The sequence below is a fragment of the Boleophthalmus pectinirostris genome, unplaced genomic scaffold (assembly GCF_026225935.1).
Source record: "Boleophthalmus pectinirostris isolate CB_2022bp ecotype Guang Dong unplaced genomic scaffold, ASM2622593v1 HiC_scaffold_17, whole genome shotgun sequence".
NCBI lineage: Eukaryota > Metazoa > Chordata > Actinopteri > Gobiiformes > Gobiidae > Boleophthalmus > Boleophthalmus pectinirostris.
The window spans coordinates 32426173-32446315 of NW_026571115.1; the positions used below are offsets into that span (position 1 = coordinate 32426173).

The following is a 20143-nucleotide window of genomic DNA, read 5'->3' on the forward strand; positions in this document are numbered from 1 at the left end:
ATAAAACATAAACATAAAGCTCCTAAAGGTTATAGTAAAACTTAAAATGGAGAGCTAAAATCAGCTGGAGACTAAGTAAAATAGTAATAATAATTTCATTAAAACAAATATAATAGTAGTAGCAGCAGTAACAGTAGTAGTAGTAGTAGTAGTAGTAGTAGTAGTAGTAGTAGTAGTAGTAGTAGTAGTAGTAGTAGTAGTAGTAGTAGTAGTAGTAGTAGTAGTCGTATACTGTACTACTACTAGTAATACTAGTAATAATAATACCAATAGTAATAATGATAATAATTAAATTTTAAGTCAAAGTTTCAATTAAAAGCTAAATTGAAAAAATACAAATTGATGTGTAGAATTGAGCATAAAAGTCTGATAAATTCTACACTATACACTTCTATATGTAGGTGCCGTAAAGTCATGAAAAATTCACGTTAGGTCATGCAAAACTCATGGAAAATTAAAAAAATTTTGAAAAACAGTGTGAACCCTTGCAGTAATCAACCTCACAGACTTTACATGTGTCGACGCTCCCCGTGAACAGAAGCAGCCGCGCGCCGTCGTCCCCCCAGAGCCGACCGAACGCCGCCGCATTTACCTCCTCTCGTTGGAAGTCCGCCACCTTGTGCTTGTTCTCTGGTACTGCATGCCTTTCATTTACGCCATCCCATTTCTGTGTGTTGCAGATTGTCAGATTCTGATTAAGGTGGGCCAGTCTAGCAGAAGTCTGGACTGGATGTCGGGGGTCTCTCTCTCTGTTTCTCTCTCTAACTCTTAAGACAAAGAATTATCCAAATTCTCAAACCCAAACAGCCATGTACAGCTCCATCTCCATCCAGGGACGCGCTTTTTTCCATCGCACAACTCCAAAACTAGACCATTTTAGACCCTCGTTTGTATTTATTTTGACGGATCTTCATGCATTATGTTGTATTAATATAAATACCGAGCTACAGATTTCTTTTTTTTTATTAAAGAGAGCTATTTATGATACATGATTTTGTACGTCCTGTTTACTTAAGTAGTAAAAAATGTACATAGTTTTTATCATGTTTGACTGTGTATTTGAATGTTTTAAAAAAAAAAGAATTAGAAGAAAACTTGACAGAAGAATTGGACCTAACTTCGTTTCAGATTTAATAAAGGCATTCCCTGAAGTTTCTCCGACATGGCTGTAAGATCTGACCGGAATATTTAACGTTATATATGGATTTTTTTTATAACATCGGGAACAATTTGGCAACAGAGGTGTGGACTGCATGGGAGTTAAACGGATGATTTACAGTCTTGTGTGTGGTTCTTTAATCCGTGTGTCGTTCGTTCATGCGTTTTTCAAAATAAAAACAGAAATAAGAAAATGAAAAAACAACAATTCTCGTCATTATTTGTCCCAAAACCAAAAAAAACAAAAAAAATGATAATGATTTGTTTTTTCATTTTCCAGCTTCCGTGACTTAAACTGCAATGCCGGACTGAACCAGGACTAAACCAGGACCAAAACGGTCTGAGTCCCCGGTCTGAGTCCCCGGTCTGAGTCCCCGGTCTGAGTCCCCGGTCTGAGTCCCCGGTCTGAGTCCCCGGTCTGAGTCCCAAACCAGGACTAAACCAGGACTAAACCAGGACCAAAACGGTCTGAGTCCCCGGTCTGAGTCCCCGGTCTGAGTCCCCGGTCTGAGTCCCCGGTCTGAGTCCCCGGTCTGAGTCCCCGGTCTGAGTCCCCGGTCTGAGTCCCAAACCAGGTCTAAACCAGGACTAAACCAGGACTAAACCAGGACTAAACCAGGACTAAACCAGGACCAAACCAGGACCAAAACGGTCTCAATCCCGCTCTGAGTCCTGCTCTGAGTCCCGCTCTGAGTCCCGCTCTGAGTCCCGCTCTGAGTCCCGCTCTGAGTCCCGCTCTGAGTCCCGGTCTCAGTCCCAAATCAGGACTAAACCGGTCTCAGTCCTGGTCTGGGTCCCGGTCTGGGTCCCGGTCTGGGTCCGGGTCTTGGTCCCGGTCTTGGTCCCGGTCTGGTCCTGGTCTCAGCTCAGGTCTGGTCCCGGTCTGAGTCCAAAACCAGGACTGATCCAGGAGTGTCAGGACAAGCCCGGAGGTGCTCAGAACTCAGACCGGGACTGAGACCGGTTTAGTCCTCGTTAAGTCCTGTTTCAGTCTGGCATCGCAGTTTAAGCCACGGAAACGGGAAACAAATCATTATCCGTTTTTTTTTTTTCATTTTGGTTTTCTTATTTTTGGTTTTATTTTGAAAAACAAATGAACGAATGATTCACGGATTTTCATTCACTCCTCATTTGGTTGAAGCTTTTCAGTGGCTGTAAAGAAGCATGGCCCAACATCTCAGTCGCTTTTCTTTGCTCTTCATGTTCATACATAGAAAGAACTGGAAGGATCTAACCCAAGGACACGATGGTTGTACACATTAGTTTTGAACTTCTGCTCTTCAGGTTTGTAAGGAAACGCTCCGACGTGTTTTTTAGCTCCAGCTGCAGCTCTTTAAATTATTAACATTTTGACTTATTAACATAATGATTCATGAGTGTCATAGATTTACATTAGAGCTGTAATAAACAAAGATTATTGATTTGTTTTCACCAGACTGTGGATACTGTGGTACATTCCAGGCAAAGTAATAATTTCCATGAAATTTTATGTTCAAGTTGGTGCTGGAATCTACCAGAAGTTACAAAGTGCACAGTTTTAGACTGAAAAAAAGAGCAAAAAATTATATATAATTATACATTTATGTAAAGCCTACCAACTGTATGTTTTATTTATTTGTATTTACCAGTAGATGATAGATTTGAAACCTGTTCAGACTCACCTGTGCTCTCTGGTTTGCTTCTGCAAGGCTAAAGCTGGTATTCAATCAAATAGCAGTAACATTGGCAGCATCTAGTGGTGATATTTGAGAATACATGCATCAAGAATTTCGGACTTCCGGTCATTACGCAATGCATACTGGGAAGGAATTATCCAAAAAAGTGAGTGTCAAACCTCCATGTTTGTTTTCCCAGTGGGATGTGTCTATTGACAAAGTCGATCTTTTCAAGTCTTTTGAACCATATCAGTTTTGTTTCTGGTTCTGATATTGTCACATTTTAGTTTTGGGATTCGGACATCGTAATTATGTGGTTGTTGGATGTTCTAACAGCGGAAAACGGCTCGAGAAATTTGTAAATGCAAAAGGGAATCAGATGTGTGTGACTGCAAACCTCTGTTCAAACTGTTTCTCTTCCCAACGGAATTGAAAAATAGTGAAAGATGAAGGCGATGGGCAGGATTGATCCACAGGAAGGACGAAAAATTAAACCTTTGACTGCCTAAATCATCCCGAGTTTGCAGTTGTATGTGGAGTGTCATCAAAGCAAAATCCCGTCTGTTAATGTAGAGGTGCAGAAGACAAACAGACTGAGCTGCACTTTCTTGTTCTTGTGGTTTTACAGCAACATCACGTCTTGGTCTCTTTGCAGTGGAAGGTGTTTCTTGGCGAACAGTTGGTGACTTTCACTTTGGCGTTGACTTTTTAAATTCATAACCAAGGTGGAACGAGGGATCGGGATTCCGCTTTGTTGGCGCTCCACATACAAAATGTTCGCTGTAAACTCGTAATGATTTCTTTTCGTCCTTCCTGTGGATCAATCCTGCCCATCACCTTCGCCTTTCACTATTTTTCAATTCCGTTGGGAAGAGAAACAGTTTGAACGGAGGTTTGCAGTCACACACATCTGATTCCCTTTTGCTTTTATGGAGTTCACAAACATTTCTCGAGCCGTTTTCCGCTGTTAGGATCCAACAACCACACAATTAACGATGTCTGAATCCCAAAACTAAAATATGACGATATCAGAACCAGAAACAAAAGCGATATGGTTCAGAAGACTTGAAAAGATCGACGCATCTCACTGGGAAATCAAAACGTGGCGGTTTGATGCTCACTTTTTCGTAAAATCCCTCCCAGTGTGGATTGCGCGATGACCGGAAGTCAGAAATTCTTGATTCATCGATACAGCCAGTCAAATTACAGACGATTGATATGAGCATCCGTTTAACCAACACCCGTCGTTCTTTCTACTACTTCTGTTGCCAAATTACAGCTTTTCTCTCGTATCTATATATTTTTCTTGTCTCTGCATTGCGAGGTGTGAGCGATTCACTCAAAACCCTCAACTCTCCCTCTCTCCACACTCTGTAGGTCCCATAACAACAAGCTCCAGTCTTCTGCTCAAACGTAATACGGCCGTGAACTTTTTACGGACCCCTAAGCCCCCGTCTGCTCTGAGCACGCCTCGGGACCTTTTCTTTTTTTTTTTTTTTTTTTTCTTTTTGGAGCTAATGTATTGAACCTGAATCTCCATCGTGGAAGAAGACTCATTTTCGCGTCATTTTTGTGGTGGTCATGTTCAAAACGGGAATCAAGAAGCGGCACTTGTAGACTCCAAAAGACTGAAAGAAAGCACTAAAATAAGCTATCGTGAAAGAATAGTTTTTGCAGTAGGGGCAGGCTCGAGAAGGCCATCTGAAGTTGTTAAAATGACTCTCTCTTTTTGTATCACCGCTGAAGAAATATTGATGTATATAATGGAACTGAATACGTGTAAAAAATACACACTTTTTTGTGACATTACGACAACCATCCATTTCAAAACCTGTTGGACACAGACTGTACAGTTCACTCATTTTCTATGGCTACAACTCTTTGGTTTATAAATTAAAATATGTCTATAAATGTACGCACTTATTCTCAGGTGTCTTTTTTTCTATATTCAGGATTTAATAACAGCAAAAAGTAAAAATACAGAGTAAAACTGGTACCTATTCAGTAGTACAAGCCTGTAGTTGTTATAAATTTATGGTAATATTAAAAGTCCTATATTATTTGTGAGGTTTAAGCCACTGTAGAATGTTATGTCCTCGAAAACAGACCTGGAGTTGTGTTTTGTTTCATTCACACATTTAAATAACACTTTATTTTTAGTCTGTCTACATCTCTAAAGCTAAAAATGCTCTATTCCACCTTGTGATGTCATCTTGTGGGAGTTTTCAGCTACTTTTTTAGTTCAGTAGAGCGTTGACAATTCTTGAGAAATTATCCAAATGATTCTAGTGAAGGTGTGTGGAGTTTAAAAACACAGCAGAGCACTTCCTGTTTTACCGCACGACATCACAAGGTGGAACAGAGAAGAACTCGGCCTAAATGCAGCGTTTGCGTGTTAAACGTGTGAATGAAAACAAAAGTTCAGGTTTGTTTTTAGATTAGATTTATTTATTGTCATTGTATAAAATACAACGAAACATCGACAGAGCAAATCTGTAGCAGTAAAAATGAACGAACAGACACATCCTCACATCCATACCAATTAAAAAAAACATTTAATAAATAAAATAGATTATTGCACTGAGTCCCTTCAGGCCTTTTAATGAGAAATATTGGTCAGAAAGTAGCATGATATGGGCCCTTTAATTAATTGGCTAATAGATCATTGATAGTGGGCTATAACATCAGTTTGAGAATTATATTTTGCTGAGGATATGATATATAATGATATAAAAGATCAGAGAATTTGGGGAAATTGCAGGGTTGCAACACAGTCCAGTAGCAGCAGCAGAACAGAAATATGCAAAATGAATGAATATTTATTTGGACAGTAATACATAGAACATAAATAAAAAAAAAAAAACTTAAATACATAGATATAACACAAAAAGTAACTATTTCTATTCTATAATAACAGGCAAAATAAATGTTACGCAGAATTTTCCTTGTGTCCGAAAAAGGAGTGGGAGGAAGTAAATACTTATTTGCATGTAAAATTAAGATCAATAAAGAAGAAATGGGCTTAAATCTAACAACAACATGTAGATAGAGACTACAACAGGTTTAGTGTGACCAGATTTTCATAGTTTTAAATTGGGACACACCCAGGTTGGGATGGTTGGTATAAATAAACTTGTTTGTTTATTAAGATCCCCATTAGCTATTGAAATATCAGTAGTTATTCTTCCTGGGGTCTCCTCAAATTCATTACACACGTTTTATTGAATAATACATAAACTTCTCACAAACAATAACAAGACATGAAAGCTCAATGTATAGGAAAAGTAATAAACAAAATGTAAAAAATAAACAACAATTAAAACAGATAAGATTGTGTAAAATTGTCCAATCTCGACTCACTTGTGGGTTAATATAAAATCTGAGGGACTTTTGTTGTTGCATTTTGTTCATCTCTTTACAGTGGCTGGATTTCAAATTGGTCGAAAATAGGGACACCTGGGACATTTCTTGTATAAAATTGGGACAAATCAGTGGTTTTGTATAAATCTGCTGGGACACGGGACACAGGATTCAAAACTGGGACTGTCCCAGATAAATAGGGACGTCTGGTCACCATAAACAGGTTGCCTATGCTGTTTATTTTCACTACAGCACGTGGACTAGAATACGTAAAATGACTTCAGTGAGTTGTACCAGTTTTCATTTTGAGGGCTTCACAATAATATGTCTCAGACAGCAAGAAATAAGGCAACTATTTGAATAACAATAGTTTGACTCAGTAATGACACACTTGGAGTGACCAGACGTCCCTGTTTACCCGGGACAGTCCCAGTTTTGAGCCCCGTGTTCCCTGCCCCAGCAGATTTATACAAAACCACCGATTTGTCTCAGTTTTACACAAGAAATGTCCTTGGTGTCTCCATTTTTGACCAATCTGAACCCTGCCAACAGTAAAGAAAGACATAAATGGTCATTTCTTTAGGTGAAATACAGAAAAAAACATGCTAAAAATGAGCAAAACACAAAGAAAACGTGATTATACTGACACAACGCATAACAAATTTCTTTAATTATGCAATCGTTTCACAATTTTATTATTACCAGCCACCACAAACTGATGGTGTCCCAGTTTTTGATGTTGAAAATCTGGTTTGACCTTAAACACACTAGACCAGGAAGTTTTGACCTGTCATTTTGTTATTCAGAAAACCAAAAATGCTAGAAAAATGCAAGAAAATATGCAAGAAAACATCAAATATTCCAAAACTACTCTGCATAGGTTTCCCAGACATTCCAGTTTCATTCCTTCTTTTTACAGTTTATGATATAAATAAGTTTTAAATTTGTAGCCTACGGTGTCATTTAAATCACATAAACTAATAATATAAGGCAAAGGTTGTTTTATGCGCTAAATATCATGTTATATATTCGCTTTACTGCTAAAACTTTATGACCAGGATGCATATTTTTTTGAACTACAAAGCCACACCACGTTGTACACTACGCTGTAACACCAAACTGACCCGGGACCAGCCTTTTCCCCGCTCGGTATATCACAGCTAAACCCACACGGCTGCGTACAAACTGATCCTGGGTCAGATTTACGTAAACACGCCGAGTTCCCGCGATGTGACTGCGAGAATCCCGTCGGCCGCGTGAATCTTTTGAACGGGCCAATCAGCGCGCGCGTTCGGACGTTTTGACTCGAACGGACCAATCGGAGCGCAGCGTTGCAGGAATTTAAAGGTCTGTGCGGCTCTTTCTGCACACCACTGCATTTAGCCTGAGCCAGGGTAAGACCATTTTAAATCTGTTTGTACGTGTTTTTAAAGCTTAATATTAAGGCATCTTTAAAAATATACGTGTAGATACTGTTTTGCATGTTGGATTTGCTTATAGAAGTACAAATTAGTTTATTTTTAGCGTGTTTTAGTGTGAAATCCGACGTTGCCCTCGCCTTTTTTTGACGGGTGTCACCGATCGCGCGAGCTCATTTTTCACCATTTTTCTAAACTTTTTCAATTAAATTTTTATTTTTTTACAGAACCATTACCTCAAGATCCAATTTTAACCTCTTCAAAAATGTCTGAAAACGCGCAGCGCCTCACCCAGTTCAAGAACAAAGGCAAAGATGTCGCGGTAAGTGTGTTTAAACTTATTTTTAATGTGATTTTTGCGCATTTATCGTAGTTTTTTTGTCATCTTGAATTGTTTTATTATCGTTTTTTTTGCAGGAGCTTCGTCGCAGGAGAGTCGAGGGCAACGTGGAGCTGCGTAAGGCGAAGAAGGATGATCAGATGTTCAAAAGGAGAAATGTGGCTTCATTTCCTGACGAGGCCACTTCTCCTCTGCAAGAAAAGAGCCAGAATGTTCAGGTCAGCGTTTATCTCACTATTATCAGACTTTTGTACGTTTTATGGAAGTGCAGAAGTGTATTTTGGATGTGTTTGTGCATTCCTAAAACGTGTTATGGAACTGCAAGCCCCACCCTTCTTAAAATGGTCGCTCAGCTGGATCATGTGTTTTTACTTACTTATACTTAATTTTAATTGAAAATGTGGTCTGAATTTTGAAAAGGGATACTGTATTCAGATGTTTCTTATGATAAAATCTAATCTAGTGTTCCCACGGTCATGGAAATCCAGGAAAAGTCATGGAATTTTAGTATAACTCCAGCGTTCTGTTAAGTTCTCATTAGACTATTATGATTATTTCCGAACGTTTGCGCCTTTTTGTTTAAAAGAGATGACAATAAATGCACTGACAGTATTTTGAATGTTAAAAAACTATAATACCAAACCATAAAGTGAGTGGAAACCGTTAACATTTCATATTTAGCCCTAAAAATATGATAAATTTCACACATGTAGGTGCTGTAAAGTCATGGAAAATTCACTTTAGGTCATAGAAAAGTTTTGAAATTTTGAGAGTTTGAACCCTTGCAATAATCAACCTTATAGACTTTATATCGGAGCGTATTTATGGAAACGTTTTGAAATTTTGTCAGTGAGAGAATGGGAACCCTGGTAATCAGAATCATCATAGTTCTTGTGGGGTTTTTTGTTTATCAGGTTTGTTTATAGGTGCCATTTTGAGGACTTTTGGACATGTGCAATATGTAGTTTTGAATTGATTCCCATGGCAGCTGTCCCAACCATGATTCTGAAACTCATGGATAATCTAGATTGGAGCTTTTCGTTAGTGTTTTCATAACTTTTATAGCAAACTGCAAAATCCATTCCCTTATTAACCTGAGACATTTCTTGAATAAAACTAGGACAAATCAGTGGTTTTGTATAAATCTACTGGGACACAGGACACAGGGCTCAAAACTGGGACTGTCCGGGGTAAATAGGGACATTTGGACAGTTTCGAATCAATTCCCGTGGCAACTGTCCCAACCTTGATTCCGAAACTCACGGATAATCTAGATTGGACAGGGGTCATCTTTTCTTTAGTGTTTTCATAACTTTCGTAACAAGCTGCAAAATCAGGTTCCCATTTTATATTCGTGACAAGGACCAGTATGTACTTACCTGTTTTTTTGTTTTTAATGAATGAATAATTATGACCGTACAAAACTAAATCTTGGTCAGTAGTAGTTGAATTGTAAGGTCCATGTTACTGAAATCCATGAATAGACTTATTATTATTATTATTTTTATTTTGTATTTTATTTATTTTGTATTTTTATTTTTTTATTTTATACATTTTATTATTTTATTTTATTTTATAAATATTTTAATTTATTATTATGATTTTTATTATTTTTGTTTTTTTTTTTTTTCGTTTCATCTTTTTGTATTTATTAATATTTTCTCGTTCTGCAGACGACCCGACAGTGGACAGTTGAAGAGATCGTTGCTGGGGTCAACAGCGGCAACATCGATACACAGCTCCAGGCCACACAAGCCGCAAGGTAAAACTGCAACTACTGATCTGGAAATTCAACACTTTTATTATTTTTAGTTTACTGTGTTGCTGTAGAATTGTAATTTTAAAGAATCTGCCAAATCACAATTTTTAAAGTACTATAATTTCCTCGACAAACGACAAAATCTCCTGTCTTAATCTCTATAAAATCTGCACAAACATGTTCTGAAATGTGATTGTTTGTTTGACAGTTCAGATTTAGTATTTTTTGTCAATTGTTCTGAACAAATCTTAAACTGAACTTTGAAAATCCCAATATTAAAACATAAATCTTAAATCTAATTGCGAAGCTTGCCAGGAAACTATAACTGGACATTTTTCCCGAATCGTTGAGCCTTACAAAGTTCATTGTGATTTCCAGAAAGCTGCTCTCCCGCGACCGCAACCCTCCCATCAACCAGATGATCAGCGCCGGACTCATCCCCAAGTTCGTGTCGTTCCTGGGCCTGTCCGACTGCCCTCCCATCCAGTTCGAGGCGTCCTGGGCCCTGACCAACATCGCCTCCGGGACCTCGGACCAGACGGCCGCCGTGGTGGAGGGAGGAGCCGTGCCGGCCTTCATCAGCCTGGTCACCTCCCCGCACAGGCACATCAGCGAGCAGGCCGTGTGGGCGCTGGGGAACATAGCCGGTGAGTTGGACGGGGTTTTTAATAAATGGTTAAATAGTAGTAAAATGTGATGGTTAAATATTGTGACTGTTGTTTTGTTTTAGGTGACGGTTCAGCCCTCAGAGACCGGGTTATCAAACACGGAGCTGTGGGTCCTCTGCTCTCGCTCTTGGCCGTTCCAGACCTCAATGATGTTAATGTGAGTACCGTATTTTCCGGAGTATAAGTCGCACCAGCCAAAAAATTCGCAATGAAAAAGAAAAAAACATAAGTCTCGCTTTTTGGGGAAATGTATTTTATAAATCAGAGACCGACAGGAACCGACATTTCATCTTAAAAGGCAAGTTCTAGTAAAAACAATAGAAGAGAGAACAACAGACTGTTAACGTCACATATGAGCAGTTCGTCAGATAAACTATAACGTAAAAAACAAAACGGAACAAGTTTAACAAACTCTCCATCTCGCTCCAAATCACTAAATCCATTCAATTCTTCATCCTCGGTGTCACTTCTGCGCAACCTTCGGAGATAAACCATAGATCCATGATGTAAACGGAGCACCGCTTCCTCTTCTGTGTCGCTGTCATCAGACTCTGCATCAGTTCCAGTTAGAATTTTTCCGGCCTTTCTGAATCCCGACACGATGATTTCAGTGTCATTGAAGTCCAGACTTTAATTCATCCAGTGACTTCAGGAAAGTTTCATGGTGCGTCCTCCTGGTTGCCGCAAGTTTCTCGCTCATTCCAACTTTCTGCTGCTCAATTACCGTTTTCGGCTGAATATTTCACCATTTGCAGCAAGATGGCGGCTTTTTATGCAGGAGACATGCACAGTAGGGAGTGAAGTGACAGTGGTACAGGAGGAACAGGAGCAGCAGATACTGACAAACAAGACTAGAGCCTCTTGTGGCTTCAGTGTGAAAATTTTAATATACAAGTCGCAGGAAACACCCAAACCATGGAAAAAAGTGCAACTTGTACTCCAAAAAATACAGTAATTTTTTTGGCTAAATCCTCCAATAGACGATGCATTTGCAAAAAAAAATTTTAAAAAGCACTTACTACAACAGTTAACAATAATATTTTAAGTCCTTATGAGACTAGCATCTCACTTTCAAGGAAATAATGAGTACGAAACCATTTAAAATCCAGGCATACTTTAATAAAATCTAATGGCGCTGCAACAATGAATTGTAAAAAGTCAAGTATTTAACCGTAGTTGTATGATAATGGTTATCTGGACTACACAGACTCAAACACGTTTTATGACAAACTGCCATTATTTTCTTGTACATATTCTCCATTTAGAAGCCCACACTCTCCATATTTGAACTTTTATTTAAAGTCTCAGTGTACAATGGAAATATATTTTTGACTAAATAAAAAAAATATATATATTGCTGACTAGTCGATTACTAAATGAATTGTTCGGTGCAGCTCCAAAATGTACATGAAATACATTTGTTATTCCAGGAAATGTATATAAATTTCTGAGAAGATTGGAAAGTAATGCTTGAAGTCACTCAGTGGAATTAAACAGTTTAGTTTATTTTAAAAGAGGGTAAAAGTTAAATTATCATCCTAAACTCATTCACTAAAATGTCCTTCCTCCATTTCCCATAATCAAATTCAAATTTATCACTTGCCATGTGGTTTATTTCTGCGTGTCCAGTGCTTTTCCCCACTTTGTCCACTAGGGGGTGCTGTAACCTAAAGTTTTTTTCCACACATCTTCCACAGAGGGACTACCTGAGGAACGTGACCTGGACCCTGTCGAACCTGTGCCGAAACAAGAACCCGTCTCCGCCCATTAGCGCCGTGCAGCAGATCCTGCCGTCGCTGGTGCGTCTGCTCCACCACGACGATAAGGAGGTGCTGGCCGACGCCTGCTGGGCCCTGTCCTACCTCACCGACGGCACCAACGACCGCATCGAGGTGGTGGTGCAGACCGGCATCGTCACCCGCCTCGTCAAGCTGCTCGGCTCCGGAGAGCTCACCGTCATCGTACGTACACAGGGTCCAGAACTGACACACATTTATACATTTAGTTTACTTTTAACTGAAGGTTTTGTAGTTATAGATGTGGGGAAAAGATGAACACATGGTTGCCTACACTCCCAACATAAATTAATCTACCGTATTTTCCAGACTATAAATGGAATTGTAATTTAAATGAATCTGCTAAATCACAATTTTTAAAATACCATAATTTCCTCGACAAAATCTCCTGTCTTAATCTTTATAAAATCTACACAAACATGTCGTGAAATGTGAGTCTTGTGTTCGTTTGTCAGTTCAGATTTTCAATTTTTTTTCTTTATTCTTCTGAACAAATCTTAAACTGAACTTTGAACAGAATCCAATATTAAAACTTAAATCTCAAATCTAATTGCAACTCTTGCCAGGAAACTATAACTGGATATTTTTTCCCAAGCCGTTGAGCCTTACAAAGTTCATTGATTTACAGAAAGCTGCTCTCCCGACTATAAATCGCACCAGCAAAAAAAAAGCAAGGCAAGTGTATTTGTATAGTGTAATTCAAAGTGGTTTACAGAATAAGAAATACATTAAAATCACAATAAAAACAAATCAAAACATGAATAATTATCATAAAATTAAAACAGAGAGGGACATTACATAAATTAGAGAGAAGAGTGCGGAGTGAAAACCTTTAAAGAAAAATTATGAAGGAAGTCTAAGTTGTATTTTTGGGTGGAAATTAATTTTATAAAATGGAGCGTGAAGTGACATTGGTACAGGAGCATAGGATTATAATCATATGAGGGACTTCTACATGCGTTTTAGGTTAGACTACTGTAATGTTCTGCAGCGTCTCTCAGCTCGTTTGGAGAGGCCAGTGAGCAGAACACTGCAGCTCAGGTCCTGACTCGAACTAGAAAGTACGAGCACATAAATCCTGTGCTCAGGTCTCTGCACTGGCTTCCTGTGGCTCAGAGACTTAAAAGCAGCTCTGCTTGTACAAGGTCGAGCACCAAACTACATCTGTGACATGTTAGTGCCACATGAACCATCTCACACTCTGGTCCCTGAGCTCCTCAGTCGGGACTAAACACGGGGAGAGTCAGAATTTCAGATTTATGAAGCTAAAACCTGGAACAGTCTGAAGATGTGAGACAAAACTCTACTTTGACTGTTTAAATCCAGGCTCAAACCGGTTCTATTTAACTGTGCATATGACTGAAAGGTTTTCATTCCGCACTCTTCTCTCTAATTTATGTAATTAATGTCTTTTTAATTTTAATTATGTTATTATTTAATTTGTTTATTAAAATTCTTGCCTTACCTTTTTATAGATCCATGTGCAGGAGTTGTAGCAGATACTGGCACACAGACCTAGAGCGCCCTCTCGCGGATATTTATATATTTTAAAATGCAACTCTCACTGGAGTAGAAGTCGCAGGACCACCCAAACCATGCCAAAAGTGACTTGTAGTCCGAAAAATACGATAATTCACTTTTGGCTAATGTCGCAAATTAAATTTTAATGAAATCATAATTCCAACAGACTAAAGTCAAATGTTTTTTCAGTGCAATAAAAACATCTGAAATGTTTTGACTCCGACTCTTGGCCCGGACCACGGCCTCCTGCTGCTCGTTTCAGGCAGAAAACATGTTTCTCTCCGTGGAGAATGTTCCAGTTCCTTTTCCGTGGAATCGTTTACGTGACATGTCACCTCCAGAGATGTCAGAGGAGTTGTTGTTGTTAATCTCATTTAATAGTAATGGTGCCAAAAAAATGTAAACTCTGGTCCTAATGGATATGATACAAGATAGATACTAGTTTTAAAGTTGTTTTTTCCCCTTTTTCATTTACGCTCTCAACTTTGTATTGTTGGCTTAAATCATCTTTTTATTTTTGGCACTCTGTTTTAACTCTTTCCCCCTTGGACTAGGAACAACCCTCACACATATGACTGGGCTGCAGAACTGCATAAAAGAAAACAGACTTCCACAAGTGATTTATAAATGATTTTCACACTGAACTTTACTGAAAGACATATTTGGTATCTCTGGAAACCTTAGACCACAGGTGTCAAACATATGGCCCGGGGGCCAGATCCGGCCCTCCAAGACCTTTAATCTGGCCCTTGGCTGATTTTCTACTAAAATATTTTAATTATATTTTCGATTAAAATATTAATTTTCTGTGGTGTTTATCACAGCAGCGTCAGCAGTGTCTCCCGTGTCTCTGTACGTGGCCCCTCCCACCAGAGCAGCACAAATGAAGACTTGTCTCTTTCCAAACGCTCTTAAAGGACGATCGTTTTGACTGTTGACCGTGACACCCTCGTCAGCAAAACGTCCAAAATGAGAAAAGTGGACGCCTCCAAGAAAAACTGACCACTCCTCATCATTTCTAAAACTGCGCCGCAGCTCCGCAATCTTTGCGTTGCACGTGTTTTGTGTTGTGTTTTTTTCCGGAAGCTACAATCATCACTACTTCGATGGAAAAATCGGCGAACATATCCTGGAATCCTATTGGTCAGTCTAGTATAGGTTGTAGTCAGCGTTGGGAAGGTGACTTTTAAAATGTATTCCCCTACAGATTACAGTTTACATACCCCAAAATGTAGTTTGTAACGTAATCTGTTAAATTACTTAAATTGAGTAACATAATCTGAATACTTTGGATTACTTGATTTGCTGTAGAGAAGCAAAGACGAGGAAATCGTAACATAAGATGTTTTGTCTGCTGAAAGAAAATTTAAAAAAAAAGCCCAGACTTTACTGAACCAAATAAAAAATATTATTGATAGAAGACGAGGAGACACGTCCACACAGAATGATTTAGTCCTGTTAAATTCTCTTTTAGACCTGGTTTTAGGTCTAGTTTTAGTCCTGGTTTAGTTTCTGGCAATGAGTGGAATTACTGAAAAAAAGAAAAAAGGGATATAGTCCAAAATGCGAAAACAGGAAAGCAGGAAAATCCTGCCGTGTAATCCATTTATTTCAACAAAGTAACTGTAATCCAATTACCACTCACTGTAACTGTAACTGAATACAGTTACTCATAATTTGTACTGATTACATAACTCCAGTACATGTAATCTGTTACTCCCCAACACTGGTTGTAGTGCTTCTGTCTATCGCAGTCTGTTTTACATGTGAAAAACAGGAGCCGTTTCTAATGGTCGTTAAATCACGTCTTTAGTGACACAGCGGATGTGTCAAAAGACGTCATTAAAAAAACAAGGGCGGTCGTCAAATGTCGTCTTCATGGGGGAAAGAGTTGGTGTCCACAGAAGAGACCAGTCAATAGTCTCAGTCATTTATATTTCTTCTCATCCTCACTCTTCCCTTCTTCCTCTCCAGACTCCCTCCCTGCGCGCCATCGGGAACATCGTCACGGGCACAGACGAGCAGACTCAGGCCGTGCTGGACGCCGGAGCTCTGCCCATGTTCCCCCAGCTGCTGCGCCACAACAAGGCCAACATCCAGAAGGAGGCCGCCTGGACCCTCTCCAACATCACCGCAGGAAAAGACTCCCAGATCCAGGAGGTCATCGACTCTGGGGTGGTGCCCTACCTGGTGGAGGTCCTGCACAAGGTCAGTCTGCCCCGCCGATGGTGTTGAGGGGATTTTCAGTTCTAATTCACCAAAATGTCTAGTTTTTATGGATTATTATTATTATTATTATTATTATTAAAACTAATACTACTACAAATAAATAAATAATTTAATAGTAATAATAAATATAAGTTACAAAAATAATGATTTTTAATTTTTTTATTATTTTTTTACTTTTTTTTTTTTATTATATTTATAATTTTTTTTTTTTTTTCCAGCTTAGCATGTTGTTGAAACGCAAACCTGAGACACACATCAATGTTTATACAGTTGAAAAAAAGTAGAAATTATTTTATTTTTTTAAAGAATGTATTTCAAATCTAAAACATTTATTAGAAAAGAAAATGGGCAATACTTTTCCCCTTTTTTTTTTTTACCCAGGAAAAGTCTCATTGAAGTAAAAAAAACAAAACTTAAATCCACACACATACAACTTTATTTAAATCCAAAACTTTACCTAAATCCAACATTTATACTAACTATTACATAATAAAAAGATCTTAATGATCCAAAACAAATGTATATTCTACTAAAATGTATTGAAACGCCAATTAAATCATTATTTTTGCTGTTTTACTAAAATATAAACAATTAAATTCAATATTTTTTGCCTTGAATCTACACTTTTAAGAACTTGTCAGTGTAAAATTGTGCATATTTTCTCATTTATTTGCCTGTTGTTAATCGTACACTTCATGTCAGATAATTTAATAACCTACAGATACTAGACGATTTGATGTGTTTTCTAATCTTGGTTTTTCTCTCCAGGGCGACTACAAAACCCAGAAGGAGGCGGTCTGGGCCGTGACAAACTTCACCAGCGGGGGCAATATTCAGCAGGTGGTTTACCTCGTCCAGGCCAACGTGCTGGAGCCTCTGCTCAACCTGCTCTCCTCCAAGGACAGCAAAATCGTGCTGGTCATCCTGGACGCCATCACCAACATCTTCATGGTCAGAACCTCAAATCTTCTCTGCTCTTCTCTCATCGTTCTGTAGTTTTTGGATGTTCATGTGTGTGGTTTTTCTTTCCAGGCTGGAGATAAGATTAACGAGTCTGATAAGTTGAGTTTAATGATTGAGGAGTGCGGAGGGCTGGACCGGATCGAGGCGCTGCAGTCGCACGAGAACGAGATGGTCTACAAAGCCGCTCTGAACATCATCGAAAAGTACTTCTCTGGAGAGGTGGGTGTCATAAAGGAACGCTAGGGAACTTTTCCGGTAGGATTCCTCCACCGACTTGTCTCAGTTACTTCCTCTGTAAAGTTTCAAGTATTGTCCATTTTGACTAGGACTGGAAAAGACTGACAAATTAAAATCTATTTTTTTATTTTTTCCTAGCAATTACAGATGTTCAATATTCTATCACATTTACACTTTAACATTTATTTAGAGTATCAGTTGAGGTTTTGATTAGTGCGGAAATATCACTTACCATACCATTATTATCAAGTTTACAAGGTACTTTTTGTAGTTTTTTTTTTTAAGTTATTGAATATTATCCAGCAACTCAACACTATATACAATATCCATATTTTGTTAATTTGCTCCATTTTTTATTTTATATTTTATTAAAGCCCCATTAACTTATTTTTGTCAAAAAATAGACTAAAATAAAAAAACATACTTTTTTTCTTATGGTTATATATATTTTTTTATTTATACATTTCGATGGCAAATGACAAAATATGTTTACCAGACAAGCGTGGAAAAAATGCGTAGCACTCAGATGGCCGATGTCCAAAAGCTTATTTGTTTTCAAAATAACGTTTCGGCAAAAAAAAAGCCTTCATCAGATATTTTTCTTGCTTTGGACCACACTATGCATTTTTTTCACTCTTGTCTGGCTGCTCCTTGCATTTGCACCTCTACAAAAATGTTTTTTCTTTTGAAAATATGTATACCAAACAAATAAATACCAACAATAAAAGCTAAAACTGAAAAATTAAAGTATTATAACAATAATAACAAATGAAAAAACAGCAGATAATCCAAAGACGGATAAATAGTACAGAAAGAACAAAAGTGTGGCTGTTTGCTGCAGGTGTTCCAGGCAGTGGGAGCAGGTAGAGGGTGCTCTTGGAAAAACAATCAAAACTAAAACACAACAGGACTCCAGGCGCTCCAAAGAAGTAAAAAAAGTAAAAAATCTAATCATACTAAGCCCTGATGAAGACTAAAGTCGAAACGTGTTGGCTTTGGCCATTTAAATAAAGGCCTTTTAACTGTATTTTTCCTCGTGTGATTTAACTTTTTTTACTTCTTTGGAGTGCCCTGGAATCCTGTTGTTTTACGGATAAATAAAAATACCTACACAACTCTTCTATGGATATTTATTGAACTGAAAAAAAAGCTTTTATTGCTCAAATCTACTTTAAACAAATAAGTTTAAAGCCAAACGATGGAATATTTAGAGCAAAGCCAGACAAACGGTCTAGACCCTCGACCAGAAAATTTACACAATACATTTTTTTTTAACAAATCCAAACCATTATCTTTCCGCTGGTCACTGACTCGCCCCGGTCTGTGTCATTTCAGGAGGAGGTGGTTCCGAGCGTGGCCCCAGAAGTCACCACAGACGGTTACGCCTTCCAGATCAACGAAAACCAAAGCACTTTCACTTTCTAAACTCTATTCTTGAAGCAACTGTACGGCTCTCCTGTTTGTCTTTTTTTTTTACATGTGGCTCTTGTTCTGTTTGTGATGTACAATAAACTATTTTAACATGACTGAGGAAAATATAAGTGTAAATAAAGTTCAGCTCATGTGTACTGACTGTGGGCGTTTTCATGATCAAATATTCAATCCACGTGATTTGTAATCTCGTGTCTAGCTGTACTTAAACTTGGCTTGCAGTGAAAGAGGAAATATATTAAGTTCTAACCCTTTAACATAATGACCACTGGATAATCAAAGTTAATGATCCTATTACTCAAAACTGACTTTTGTGAGTTTTAATCCATGTTACATCTCTTTTTGTGTTTGTTCACATATTTGAATATCCTTTATTAGTCTGTTTACATCTCTAAAGCTCAAAATGCTCTGTTGTGCATCTCGTGATGTCATGAAGTGGTAGTTTTCACGTTAACGGCTCCTTTTACCTTAAATTCAGTAGAGATTGGAAATCAAACTATTTGTATAGCACTTCATACATTTGAAATGTAGCACTAAGTAAAAATTTCAATATATTAATTACCCCCCATATATACAATTTAAATATAAAGCTCTTAAAAGTTCTAGTAAAAATGAAAATTGAGAGCTAAGATCAGATGGAGACTAAAAAAGTAATAATTTAAAACAACTGTAGTAACAATAAGTTAAAACAGGTCAAAGTTTCAATTAAAAGCTAAATTAAAAATATGTTTTGAGTTTACTTTTAAAAACATGATCACTGTCAGCAGACCTCAGATCCTCAGGTCGACTGTTCCACAAACGGGGGCTGTAAAAACTGAATGACGCCTCATCGTTAGTTTTAGTTTGGACTCTTGGGACGACTACCTGAGGACCTGAGAGTCCAAGAGGCTCATATGATAAAAACAGATCAGATAAATAAATAGAACTAAGACCATTAAGAGCTTTATAAACCAATAGAAGAACTTTAAAATCTCTCCTGAAGCTCACAGGAGCCAGTGCAGAGACTTCAGTACTGGGGTGATGTGCTCTCGCTTCCTGGTCCTCGTCAGCAGTCGTGCTGCAGAGTTTTGGAGGAGCTGCAGTGGAGCTGTATGTAGTTTTCTTTGGAAGACCAGAAAGGAAAGCATTGCAGTAATCAACACGATTTGTAATAAAAGCATGTATTAAAATCTGTGCACTGACTTGAGAGAGAAAAGGTCTGACTCTGAAATTACCCAAATGATTCTAGTGAAGGTGTATGGAGTTCAAAAACACACTAGAGCACTTCCTGTGTTCATTTTATTTGTTTGAGCAAAGTACAACAATAACAAAGAACAAGGATATGTACATTCATGTACATATTTGGAACCTGGTGCTCAAAAGGAGCGGGATGAAGTTTTATAAAACATGGTGTCCTTCCCCAGTTGTTTTACATAATCATGTGGTTAACACTTTTTTTTTTTTTTTTTACACCTTTGGAGTGCTTACCTGTCGTATTAGAGATGTAAAAATAACCAAAATATTGTGATATCGTATCCCCAAAGTTCTCACAATAATAATATCGTGGACCGAATTACAAATTTATCTTTATGGTGCAGCAACAGCTAAAAAAAAAAGACAGAGGGAACT

At 38.0% G+C, this 20143-nt stretch overlaps 2 protein-coding genes across 2 annotated transcripts in view; both read left to right on the top strand.

Moving 5' to 3' along the window:
* The window catches only part of LOC110155069 (nucleosome-remodeling factor subunit BPTF-like), an 81916-nt gene extending 77188 nt beyond the window's left edge, over nucleotides 1-4728 (top strand). Inside the window, 1 exon segment of the mRNA XM_055153102.1 lies at nucleotides 4191-4728. Within this exon segment, the coding sequence (XP_055009077.1) occupies nucleotides 4191-4230 (40 nt within the window). The 3' untranslated portion in view covers nucleotides 4231-4728.
* A 2749-nt stretch (nucleotides 4729-7477) lies between these two features.
* Nucleotides 7478-18672, top strand: LOC110155070 (importin subunit alpha-1-like). Its single transcript, XM_055152334.1, has 11 exons — nucleotides 7478-7567; nucleotides 7819-7913; nucleotides 8009-8149; nucleotides 9605-9693; nucleotides 10069-10337; nucleotides 10421-10515; nucleotides 12056-12319; nucleotides 15650-15883; nucleotides 16673-16855; nucleotides 16937-17086; nucleotides 18440-18672. Exons 2-11 carry the CDS (start codon nucleotides 7857-7859, stop codon nucleotides 18527-18529), a joined length of 1572 nt encoding a protein of 523 aa, XP_055008309.1. The 5' UTR covers nucleotides 7478-7567; nucleotides 7819-7856; the 3' UTR covers nucleotides 18530-18672.
* Nucleotides 18673-20143: the final 1471 nt, after the last annotated feature.